The sequence below is a fragment of the Microtus ochrogaster genome, chromosome 16, assembly GCF_000317375.1.
Source record: "Microtus ochrogaster isolate Prairie Vole_2 chromosome 16, MicOch1.0, whole genome shotgun sequence".
Classification (NCBI taxonomy): Eukaryota; Metazoa; Chordata; class Mammalia; order Rodentia; family Cricetidae; genus Microtus; species Microtus ochrogaster.
In genome coordinates this window covers 61,403,137-61,416,247 of record NC_022018.1, presented here as the reverse complement: position 1 = coordinate 61,416,247, position 13,111 = coordinate 61,403,137, and the positions used below count along the sequence as shown (strand labels likewise).

Sequence of the window (13,111 nt, the reverse complement as noted above, 5' to 3'; positions counted from 1 at the left end):
ATCCCACTGAACTCTGCTGCCTTTCCAGAGACAATCTTCTTCCGGTCACATGGAGGTGCGTTTCCAAGCCCCTGAGCTCCAGGCACTGGATATGGGATAAAGAGTTTCTTTATTTTCAACATCTTAAGGCCGTGTGTGTATGGATAACTTTGAAACTCTTTTGCTGCTGACAAGGTTATTTACTGGGGAGAGTACACAGTTGCCAGCGATGGTGCTAGGAAATCCAGTTTTCCACATATAATGAATGGAGCTCATCGTTGGCTTATAATGTATACTGACATTATTTCAGTGGGTCCGACACCTACACATAGGACATAGAGCTGCAGTGGTCTGGAGAGTTGGCCTGGTGAATAAAAGCACTCACTACCTACCTGATGGCTGAGTTCAGCTCTGAGAATCTACACGGTGGAAAGAGAGAACTGACTTCCACAAGCTCCTCCAACCTGTAGGTGTGCACTGTAGCATATGTGTGTGCATACCACACACACACACATGCACACATACACGTACACACACACACACAAACACACACACACCCACATGCCCAATAAATTCATGCTTTTTTAAAGCAAACTGTAACCAGAGAAAAGTTTTGAGACATAGGGTTTGATTTTCAAACATGACACAATAATTAAGTAAATCAATTGAATTTCATAAAAGTGGAAACCTTATTTCATTCAGTGTAATAGAAAAACCAATGCTCAGAGAAAAAGCATTTGCCAGTCATGACTCTAATGAGGAGCTAACATCTAGAAGATTGGAAGAACTCCTAACTGCCAACTCCAAAATGACCAAACAAAACAGCCCAGGTAAAACCACAGAGCCCCAAAAGAGAGTGTCCTTCATGGTCAACACTGAGCACTCAGCATAGAGAAGACACTCCATCTCATTAGTCACTAGAAATGGACAAATCAGAGTCAGAACACCATGAAAGGAGAAGAGCAAAAGGAAACAATGTGGCTGAGGTGACTAGAGCAAAAGGAAACAATGTGGCTGAGGTGACTAGAGACGTGTGCCGCGTGCGGGCGATAAGGGTGAATCCACTATTACAGACATAGCATTACCTGCCCAGGACTCTCACTTTTGGGTACATCTGTACAAGGAGTGAAAGCAGTTCTTTGTAGGTCAACACTGACCGGAGCATTGTAAACAGTGTCCGTAGAGGAATAAATAAAATGTGGTGTGGACCAAAAAAGTGGAACACTGTTATTCAGCCTTAAAAATAAAGGCATTTGTGACACGACCTCTGGGCGGCATCATCATGATACTGTGTAGAGGGAATATTCAGATGTAAAAGAGCAAGTCCAGCATGGCTCCATTCCCACGCACCTAGAGATTCCTCCGTCTGTTGTGTACTGCTGTCCTGGAGCAGTGGGGGCGGGGTAATTTATGATGAACATAATTCATCGTCTCTCAGTTCTAAGGGCTCAGAAGTTCACTATCAAGGTGCCAGGATCTACGAGTGCCTTCTTGCTGGGCCTTAACACGACAGAGGGCTTTTTGACAAAAGAGCAACAAGAGGGTGAAGGTCAAAGGTCAAAGGGTTAGGGCATTCCACCCTCAGGTAAAAGTACGACCTGGGACAGACTGGGACCAAGAAACCACACCCAGAGAGGCAGAGGTCTCAGGCCACACCCATCAGCTGTGACAGCAAAGATGGGAGGGTTAGGCTCGCCAGCAAATCTGTGACTTCAAAGCCAGAGGCCAGGTAGCACAGTCCGAGGATTGCAAGATTGCAATCTCTGAAGAGCTGAATTTGAGGAGTGCACCTGTGTGTAGCTATATCACCTCAGGTAAGCTTCCCCAGCCCCGTGAGGAAGGGTGAGGAGAGGGATTTGAGGAGGGGATCCCTCCAGGGGACAAGCTCTCTCAGGCTAACTGGACCTCCAGAAACAGGAATGTCTTCTCCAGCGGAGCCAACAGCAGAGAGTGAATGGGGCATCCCGCGAGACCTCCAGACCACACAGGGTGGGAGGGGGTGTCCCAGAATGTGTTATTATGCCAAGGTCTGAGTCTGGCAACATGAGACAGAAAAGCTGGACTTGTGCACAGGAGGCTGAGATGCTCACCTCTTCCTGTACTGCCTCTGCCAGGCAAAGTCCTCTCATTTTCAGAAATGGAGACAGCAAAGTGGACAAGGGGTCCAAACACTAACCAAAAAGTTAGCTGCAGTTGATACCCGCTGGCAAAGGGAAAAATCGGTTTTCTCCAACCGTGTGTCATGCAGATCTGCCATGTTCCAGGGTAAACCCTGTGCCCAGGCATATTTGATCAACACAGAATGAACTCAGCGCTGTTTTCACGAATTTTTATTTTGTTTTGGTTTGCTTTGACATTTTCTGTCCTATTGGTCTTCTTCCTATCTGGTTTTTTTTTTTGGGAGGGGGGGTGTCTTACTTTGGTTTTGTTTCTTGTCTCTATTTTTAAGAAGAGGGGGCAGAGAGAACAAGCTTGGGTGGGCAGGGATCTGGGACAAGTTCTAGCTTTTGTGGGACTGTTGTTGTTGCTGTTGCTGTTGATGCTGCTGCTGCTGCAGGTGGTTTCTTCTGAGACTGAAGGTTTTTTTATTTCTTCTTTAATTTTTTTGAGATCATAATATAATTACACCATTTTTTCTTTCTCCTCCCTCCAAGCCCTCCCATATATACCCTCCCTTACTGCCCTATCAATATCCAGTCTCTTTTTTCATTTTTGTTACATACATATATTCCAGAATACACCCTGCTTAGTCTGCAAATGTCCCTTGTACATTTCTTTTCTGCATATTAGATAGCCCATTGGTATAACCTTCCCTAGGAACAACAACTTCTCTCCCTCCACATTTCCCTGTTGTTTGCAGTCCCTTCTGCAGGGCTGGGGCTTCATGAGCCTTCCCATCCACTTTAGCAAGTCTTCGTTGTTATTCCTTGCTAGCCTTGATTTCTTGATTAGGTATAAAAGGTTTACTAGAAGCATTGGCTTAATCAGGCCCTCACTTCTCTTCCCTCTACAGACCCTTAAGACATGAGTCCTGTTCTCTACCTGACGATCCTTTTCCTGGAGGTGGTGGCCTTAGCTGCTCCAATATTTGACTCCAGTTTTGATGCTCAGTGGTACAAGTGGAAGATGAAACACGGAAGAACATACAACCCGGTTGGTATCATGCAAACTGTCCAGAGGGATCCCAGTGAGAATGCTCCTTGCTACAGGAGCTCATGACCACAGTACAGGTTCTAGGACTCAGATCTTTCCAAGGCAGAGCCCAATCGACCACAGTGTGCACACATCCCTAGTGCCTCTAGTCTTCAGAAGGGCTACCAAAAGTGTACAGCCATCCCTGGCATGAGTCCTCTTCATCCATGCCTATAGGATCACTTGGTGGGCTTAGATTGGGTTTTAAGGGGAAATAAACCCTGTTGGTTTTATGCTTCTAGAGAGAAGAAGAACAGTGGAGAGCCATTTGGGAGAAGAACATGAAAATGACCCAGTTGTACAGTGGGGAAAACCTTGGGAAGCATGGCTTCACCACAAAGATAAGCACCTCTGGAGATGTGGTGAGTGTGGTGAGGATGCCCCAATGCTGCCCTTTCTTCTCAGCTTTCTTTGTACAAAACAAATACTCCCCTAATGCTTTATTTGCTTTTTCTTGAAGAACACTGAAGAATTAAAGGTGTTGAAGAATGGTATTCAGAACCAGAAACACAGGAATGGGGTACTCCAGGAATCTCAACAGAAAGAGATCCCCAGACAGACCTGTGGGTGGGAGAGAGAAGAGCTACAGCTTTCCAGCGGAGGACCAGGTAGGACTCCCCACCCTCCCTCTGTCAATTGTCCACGGGATGCCAAGAGGGAGCGGCCGTCCCTGCTCTGTGGAGGGACACACAGCCCTCTGCTTTCCTTTACAGAACTCACACACGTGACCTGCTTTTGGCGTGTTGACACTGGTTCTGTGGGCAACAGCCTCTCCACTCCCTATCAGGGTCTGTGCAATGCTTGTTGGATTCTTTTTGGAACTTCTGGGAGCCTAGAAGGGCAGATGTCCCAGGAAACTGGAAAGCTGGTCTCACTGAGTGAGCGGAGCCTAGTGGACTGTTCTTTACCTCAACACAATCAGGGCTGCAAGGCAGGATTAAGGCACAGAGCTTTCCAGGGTGAGCTGGGGGCTAGAACACAGAGAGCTCCTACCCATTCAAAATCAGGGTAAATGCCGTTACCTTCACTGCTCTGGTTTCAGAGAGGGAGACACTTCAGAGATAACATACCCGTCTCAGAACTGACATTTTAGAGGTCAGAAGCCACGTCTGCAAACCGTCAGTTCTGTTGTTAGGAAGTGTTATCATCTGCACTGCTTTGCAGTAATGAGAAGCTCAGCAGAGCATGCTCTAGTGTTACCCAGCACGGAGCAAACACACGCTACTCCACAGCTAACATGTTCTGCTAAGATAAAAGCTTTTCTTGTGGGCTGATGGACCCAGAAAGTGTCACTGAAGACAGAAGCTGATTTTCAGCTTAGATCAATGAATAGCTAGCGCTGACCATCCTGGATTGAGTCATAAGAGTCCGGACTACAGAGAGATGCTCATCTGCAAGGGGTGAAGAGCTGCAGCTCTGACTCTTGCTCCCCAGAAGGTGGTTGAAGTAACTCAGTCCCTTTTCCCCTTTACCTTTAAAAGCAAGGATCCAGTGTGTATGAACGTTGGTGTCCTGCTGCTAAGGCACGGGGTTTGTGCCCATTCCAGGGAATGACAATGCTCTTAAGGGAGCTGTGGCCAGGGAGGGGCTCATCTCTGCTGCTGTTGGTGGACAATGGGGTTTCTTCTGGTTCTATAAGGGAGGTCAGTAGGCCCTGGATGGACGCTCATGCAGGAATGATGTAGAAGGTCCTGGGACCTTCCAGCATGAACGGTCCTTTGATGAGCGAAAGGGAATGAAAAGATCTTGGTGCATGGATTCCACACAGCTGTTTCTTCTGGGCACACAACAGTTTTTACCTGGTGTGTCCATTTGTCCTCAGTCTAAACACACCCCCAAATATGTAAGCATTTAACAGATTCTTTTCCCCCCGAAGCTGAGAACTGAACCAGGGCCTTGTGCTTGCTAGGTAAGTGCTCTACCACTGGGCTATATCCCCAACCCCTACAAGTCCTTCAATACCTACACTGTTAAGTATACAGCTTCACTGTTTAAGTTAATTTGCCCCGAAGAGCTTTTTACTTTACATTTAAATTGTCTAATCAACAAATTTTGTGTTCTGTGCTGCCCTCCGAGATCGAACAGGTTATCAGACAGCACTATTGAAGCTGGGCAGACTCAACTCTGAGCTCGACCTAGGAGTTTGTACCCTGGGTAGTAGAACAGTGGAACCTATGTCAATAGACAAGCACCCAAGCATCACCGTCTGTGGCTCTCACCAAGTCCTTTACAAAGGATATGTGTTAATCTGAACTATTGTTAGTTTCAAATGAGAACCTAAATCCTGACCTTCAGTTTTAGAAAATGGATTCTACTTTAAAGTCTTTTGTGGTATTTCTGTCATTTTCCTGAGTTTAGAGATGATGGCAGAATATGTCACTGCCGAGTACATGGAGACGCTTGGCTGAGCTTTGGCTTTGTTTTTAATTTATTTTTCAGGCAATTATTATAATCCAAATTGCAACAAAACCCTGACTGGCACTCTCTTGTGATCAGATATGACTTTGAAGGAACAGAATCTGACAAGAAGAAATACTAGCTGGTCAAGAACGGGTGGGAACTGCCAAACATAACCTACATCTGAACATCAAACACAAGCTTCTTGCTTGCAATTAGAACCTGGCCAGGTCTCCAAAGGCTTTATGCTCTTACCCTGACCAGAGAACCATCACACCTGGCCACCATACAGTGATGTCACAGGTCTCCCAGGGGTATTGACACTGTGTTAGTATGGTTACAAAACTAAATTCTGAACTTTTTTTTCAATTCTGAAACACACGTACCTGGAAAGACGTCTGCCCTTTCTGTACCTGACTCTTACAGTCCGTGTTTCTGTGGAGCCCACGTCCCGAGCAGAGTGTTTGCATGAGGCAATAACAGCATTGGCACACACTAGTGAAGAATGTAGTCCTCATGTACAGTGGAAACACGGCGTGCTCTCAGCGAGGGTACAAAATGGAGCGTGGATGGCGATGGAAAGATCGCCAGAGACCAGAATAACAACTGTGGGATTGAGTCAGCCACCATCTGTCCCTGAGATGTCACACCGTGACAAAGGAGGGCTGGACGGAGGGCATGTCTGATTTTCAGGAGTTGATTTATGCCTGGCCAGTCCCAGATCTGGGCTGACAGGGTAGTTGCCCCACAGAAAGATTCTGTCACCAGTCAAGTTCAAAGGCGACTGCCAGGAGGAGCTGGATGTGACAGTCATACATTCATGCACTTCTAGCCCTAAGGGTAAGATAATTGCAAATTCAACGCCAGCCTAAGCCAAACTGCAACTCAAAAATCAAAACAATAGTAAAGTCAGCTCTAACAACCAGAGTGCGGTGCTGATGAAGGCTGTCTGCTGAGGTACTTACACCCGCTGGCAGGACAACGTTCTTTTATTTCATCCCTGCCTTCAGCTGAAGGGCAAGCGAGACTTACCTGTGTGATGGGAGGCGATCCGATGTACACAAAGTCCACTAACTCCATTGTCCATCTCATCTAAAAGCACCGTAACAGAAACACACAGAACATCTGACCACATCTGTGCTCTAAGGTCCAGCGAGGATGACTATCAAGCTTTACCACCGCCTCACGGGTCCTGCGTATCTTGTATTCGTTCTCCTAGGTTTATTTTGGTTTCTCATGGAACAGGACATGCGTGTCTGTTGGAAGTCTCTGCTGGAATGTCTGTTCCAGTCTATGGACGACGAACTCATAGAGAAATTGCCAAACTTAGTGGGAGTATTCAAGACACTAATGTCGCTTAACATGCCCCTTCCAAATATTATCTAAGTATGGTGATGCTCACTGAGCTAAGAATTAACATTAAAAATAAATGTAATATTATCCAACCAACTGTCCATTTGCAACATGACTTATTACCATGCAATGTTAGGTAGGAATCCCCATGTTTAACTATTAATGCTTATGTGCAATCACTTAAGAAATAACTTAGGGCCAGCAAGATGTCTCCAGAGATAGAGAAACTGTGCAAGCATGCCAACCTGACTATACCCCTGGCACCCATGTAACCGTGGAAGGAGAGAACTGACTTAACAAGGGCGCTGTTCTGACTCCGAACTGGGGGCACATTGTCTCCAGCAAGCAATCATTGGGACAGATGGGGGGAATGGCTAAGTCCTCCACTAGGGGTACCCCAAGAGTTTCCCAAGGATCCCTCTTGCCTGTGAAGGTGTGTGTCTGTCAGTTTCCTGTTACCATAGCAAATAACTAAGATGCTCAACTTATACAGAGTAAAGGTTCATTTTGTTGATCTGGAAGTTTGGGTTCATGGTCGGCTGGCTCCACTGTTCTGGTCACGTGCTAAGATGGGAGACCATAATGGGACACATGCAGAGGGCACCCGTCTCTGGCCCTCAGTGCTGGGGTTGGCTAAGTGGGTGCTAGGGATTCCCACTCGGGTCTTCACGCTTGCGGAACAAGCTCTCTTCCTCACTCAACTGTCCTCCAGCTCTCCTTTCACCAGCTGAGGAAGGGTCTCAAGTAGCCGTGTCCAAGGTGACCTTGAGCCTCTAATCCTCCTGCCTGTACCCCTTAAGTGGTTGGATTACAGGCACGTACCTACACATGCAGTTAGGCACAGGCTAACGGCTCTGGCATCTTCCAGTAGTGCAACAATGGGGACCCAAACCTTTATGGATCTTTGGGGAAGCATCTCAGATGCCAGCTACTAAAAAAGGTGATGGTTACTCCTTGACATCTTTTCAGGGGATCTTCCTGGTTCAACTCTGGCCAGAGGATTCACCGAAGACAAGGACCTCCGTCCTAAGGACCATGTCATCTAATTTTATAAATAAAGAAGCACTTAGACCAAGCACAGTGCTTTCCAAGGGCTGAAGGTTAGTTAGATTGTCTGTATTCTAGATTAGTTGGTGACGTGGAACAGAACACTGGGAGCCAAACTTAAGAGAGAACAACTTCTTCTGAATCAAGGACTAACCAATCAAATGCAATACGCAACAGTTTATTTATAAAACAAAAGGAAAAAAAACAAACTTAATTCTTTTACGACATCTTATAGATTAAGTAAAAATACCAGTATTAATATATATATGTATATACATAGTGCATATATATATGTACAGATGATAAGGTAACGTAACATGCTTCTCAGGACAGAATTAAAACATGGTCCCTCATAGTGATTTAGAATTCGATCACAATCTCAATCACCCCAAGAAATCTTGTTTCTTCTCTTTTCTTTCTCTTTCAGACTTCAAGTACAGGAAGTGATCATACCAGGATCTCAACATAGGACCCATCTGCTATGCGCCAACGACAACGGACTGCCACAGATTATGAGCTGGGGTCTTCGGAATTCTTAACACGGGTCTCTATAACCCTACACCGTGTCAACCTTCTACCGGAGATGGGAGGGAGCGGCGAGGCATGACGGTCGGTGGGTTTCATGTACATGTATGTTCACATGGATGTCTTAACAAAAGCAACTTAAAAGATGTCTTCTTACAGCAACACTGGCCATGAACACTCTATGGGGGAGGATTCCTTTTTCCTCTTTCCTTGCCAAATGAAACACAGAGCCCCCTCCCTAGAAAAAAAAAGGGGGGGAGGGGAGAATACCAAACCAAAACCAACAACTCAGAGTGAAGCACCTCTGGCGATGATCAGCACACAGCAAGGGACAGAGAGGTAGCATTTCCTTGGTGACAGCGCCGGGCTGACTCAGACGATTTCAACACACCCTCTTCTGCAAAAGGCACTCACATACTGTCTGTTTATAAATCATACAGTGGGGTCCAGGCATGGGAGCCTCTCCTACAAATATAAAAGAGATAGGCTGAGGAGCTGCTACAGCAGAGAAAAGGTAAGAAATACACATTGCGGATAAATGTCTGCTCCTTTCTTTCTTTTTCTTTTTTTTTTTTAAAAAGGATAATTGGTAAGGAACTTTAAATTTTTTTCATTGAAAAGTTTGGAATTCCAATAAAATTATGAATATGAAGCAAGGTATTAGAGAACGAGAGATGGAGTCCAAAACACTGACAGGAGGGGCGCTAGCTTCCCGCGTGGCCAAAGCGAAGCATGTGGTCTGCTCTTGACTGGGGGATGCATGAGAGGGGGGGGAATGGAGGTGGGGAAGCAAGGAACAGGATGGGGGGGATGTCTTCAGAAGCAGAAGGAATGTACTGCGAAGGATGGGGAGCCCCACCACCACCCTTGCATCTCGGTCCATAAAGACCCTGCCCGAGCCAAGGCTGCCCTCACCGGGACACCACCGAGCTAATGGAATTGTACGAGGTGCCACTGTTACAGCTTGAGGCGTAGGCCTCCTGGCCATTGCCATCAAGGTTGATCTTGAACACGGAGGAGGCCTTCAGTAAGAAGTCGGCAGCGTCTCGGCGCCCCAGCTCCCGGAGTTTGGATATGAGGATGCCGACCGTACTCTCGGGGTAGGAGGTCCATTCCTGCAGCAAGGCATGCGCTGGGCTGGGAAGGAAATCCCTAGGCGACCTGGTGCTGATGTTGTGCTTGGCCACCATGTCTGGGAGGCCCAGGTTCATGGCCAGAAGGCACCAGTCCTTCCCCATGGGGTCGGGTGGGTCAAGCAGACGGCTGAGTTTCCTCCGGGTCAGCAGACTCAGGTCTGACGCGTGGATGTCCATGCCGAGACTGGCCTGTGAGTAGACATCGTGACACCCGAAGCAGGTGATACTGCTGAAGCTCTCCTTGTACCCTCCCATGGTGTTGGTAAGGGAGCTCTCCTTCAGGGTCTGAGCGCGGAAGAAGTCGCGGGGCTGGTAGACCATGACCGGCTCATGGTGTTCGCGCAGCTGCTGGGGGCTCAGGTAGTGCTTTACTGTCAACAACCCTGGCAAGGTGGTGGCCATGACGTTCTCGATGGTGCTGCACACCGAGTCCAGCAGGAGGCAGCACTTGATCTTCTCCGTCTCCAGCCCACGCACCTGAACCTCGATGCCCTGGCCGTGGTTGACCAGCAGCACCAACAGCTCGGCGCCGCGGTTGGCAATCCTGCAGCCGCTCACCCACAGGCGGATGTCGGCGTCACCCTCGGCACTCTGCTGGTGGACCCACCGGCACAGGTTGACCTGAACCTTGTGGAAGATGCCACAGGGGAAGGGAGTGAGGTGCTCCACGGGGACGATGCGCACCCCGCCGTACACCATCACCTCATCCTCCTCATCCGCCCAGGAGCGCTGCAGGCTGTCTGTTTTGATCAGAGCGGGAACATCCACCATAGTCCCACTACTCAGGTCCCGGGCACAGATGTCCATGGCATCCAGTATCTGTAGCAGCTCCTCCACATCACTGTCGGGGACCAGGCGTTGGATGTCCTCCGTGGTATAACGGCCCCGGTAATGGTGTAGGGCCCGCGGGGTCTCTACGGAGAGCAGCTTCCCCAGGACGTTGGTACAGAGCCACCGAGGGTCGAGCAGCAGCACGTCCTGGACCGTCTCACTCTGCATGATGTTGATCTGCCAGAGGCGACAGCTTAAAGTCACCAGAGGGAAAGGGCACCCGGGCCAGAGGGGGAATCCACACTCTGCAGCGTGGATCCATCTCTAAAGCCGCCCCCGAGCCCTGCCCTAAGGTGGTTCAGGAACATCAGAGGGGCGTTTCCCAGAAGCGTGGCCCATGGAGGGAAAAATCCAAAGTACGTAAAGACGGAGGCGAAAGTAGTAACAACCCAAAGCAACAAATAAACACTGGCGGGAGACGATGAAAGAGAGACAATAAGACAAACAGACTGGCTTCTGATGGGACCCGGGTCTAGGAAAGCCCACAATTAATAAAGGAAGCTGTCAAAAGAGATTACCGGGCAAATGGAGACCCTTGGACGAAGACCGTATACTCAGCCACTGTCCTGAGTCAGGGCTGTGTACATATGAACACTGGACTGTGATCATGTGTTTTGCTGAGCTTTGCGTGGAGACAGGCAATGATTTACAATGAAGTATGGCACAATAAATTTTAAAAAAGGTGAGAGAAAGGAGGCAAAGGAACCAGAATATAAAGACTCTCTCAATGCCAGTTGAGAAGGTGTGGTTTTGTGGTAGTATCTTTCTGTTTGTCTGAGATAAGGCGTCACTGTGTGGCCCAGGCAGGACTTGAATTCTTCATCTTCTTGCCTCAGCTTTCTGAGGGCTAGGATTACAAGCATATCCCATGATGCCTAGCTTCCATAGTGATGGAACTTTCTAAGAAAAGGTCTAGAAAAATTGCAACTAACATACTAAAACAATATAAAGCTTAAAGACACTTAAAAACAACAACAAAAACTTTTGTGTGTGTGTATATATACAAAAAATAAATAAATAAATAAATAAATAAAGCAAAGCCAAGCCAGAAATCACCTTTTCCTTCCTGGCCCTGAAAGGTTTGTCTAAGAATAATGGCGTTCCCAGGCGGGCTTTCGGTGCAGGCGCCTCTGGCTCCACCTGCTGGCCATGGGGCGCCACTGCCCTAGTGCAGCTTCTTGGGACTTCATGTTTGAGCCTCAGACTTAACTTCTCCAGAGGAGACAGGGCCTTTACCTTTACCATTTCGCCCTAACTAACTTCGCTATTTCTTTAGGGTCTAGAAAAACAAAGCCTGACCCATGGAGGAGGAAACTAAGGAGCTAGTAGTTCATAACCAGACTTAAGGATTCAGCCTCGTAGAACTGGCCCCACCACGAGCATTCCTTTCCTTTTCTCTCTCTCTTCCATCTCTGTTCCTTTCCTTTTCTCTCTCTCTTCCATCTTCGTTTCCTAAAGTCTCAAGGTCAAGGGGAGAGGAGATCCTACATCGCGACTTTGAAAATGTCTGGTCAAAAACTAGGAGGTAAGAGTACCCTATCAAAGTAGAAAGTTTATTCTCATGGGAAAGTCGCCTTTTATGTCTAAACATCTAAATGCCTTCACCCTGTTCCTGTCTTCTTCCTTGCATTCGGTTACTTTACATTCTGCCCAGTCAGTCAGCCAATCAGCTGGCCTTACTGTTTGAGGTCCTTCCGGGCCACTGGCTCTAGATTCAGTATTCGTTTCAAGAATACACCACTCAGACAAACGCAGACCCTGACATGACACCCACACAACTCAAATGCAAGCCTTGAGGTGGCACCCCACAACTCAGACAAATGCAAGCTGACAAAACCAATGACCTCAGTGGTTTTCGATATCCCCAGATGCTTCTAATTGTTAATAATCGCTGCTGCTGCTCTGGACACAGCCTAGCTCATGTGGCCACTCGACTTCCTAGGAAGGAGGAGGCAAATGCCCCTATTTTCTGGGGACAGGCATGCAGGATGCAGTCAGGACGGTTTCCATACTGGGCTAAGTGCCACGCAGTTGAGAGTCAATTTCTGTCATTCCTGGTGGGTGTGCTTGCTGAGGGGTCCTGACTTAGAGTGTCTTCCTGTCCACAGACACTGTCATGATGGCACCTCATGGGTTTTTCTTAGTATTTGCCACCCCAGGACTACATCCACAGCCAGGGCCTCCCAGTTTCCTGACAGCAGCCAGCCTAGAGCTGCCAGGAGGAAAAGGGAATTAGTAGGTGGCTGAGGGGGCAAGAGAGACCCAGTGGCCCAGGACAAGAGTGCTAACTAATGGGGCCTAGAAGACAGCAGCAAACCAAAGAAAACAGACCAGTCGTTGATAGAAAGGGATTGCTCCTCCTGTTGTGAGCTTTGCATACATCTCGCTTCTAATAATTCAACTGTTAGCCCGAGATGCACACACCTTCCACTCCAAACAACACACCTAGCAGTCTGTTAACATCCTAGAACTGCAATGTCTATCAAACTACTCACATACATGCGTGTATGCATGCACACACACACACATGAGCACACACGCACACGCACACATGAGCACACACACACGAGCACACACACACACGAGCACACACACACACGAGCACACACACACGAGCACACACACACACGAGCACACACACACACGAGCAC

At 47.8% G+C, this 13,111-nt stretch overlaps 1 protein-coding gene across 1 annotated transcript in view; it reads right to left on the bottom strand.

The window, feature by feature from the left end:
- Nucleotides 1-8,143: 8,143 nt before the first annotated feature.
- The window catches only part of Dapk1 (death associated protein kinase 1), a 155,794-nt gene continuing 150,826 nt past the window's right edge, over nt 8,144-13,111 (bottom strand). The window contains exons 26-27 of the mRNA XM_005355310.2: nt 9,409-10,637; nt 8,144-8,958 (exon numbers count right to left, since the gene is read on the bottom strand). Coding sequence (XP_005355367.2) covers nt 8,919-8,958; nt 9,409-10,637 — 1,269 coding nt within the window. The 3' untranslated portion in view covers nt 8,144-8,918. The remainder of the gene's footprint in view (nt 8,959-9,408; nt 10,638-13,111) is intronic.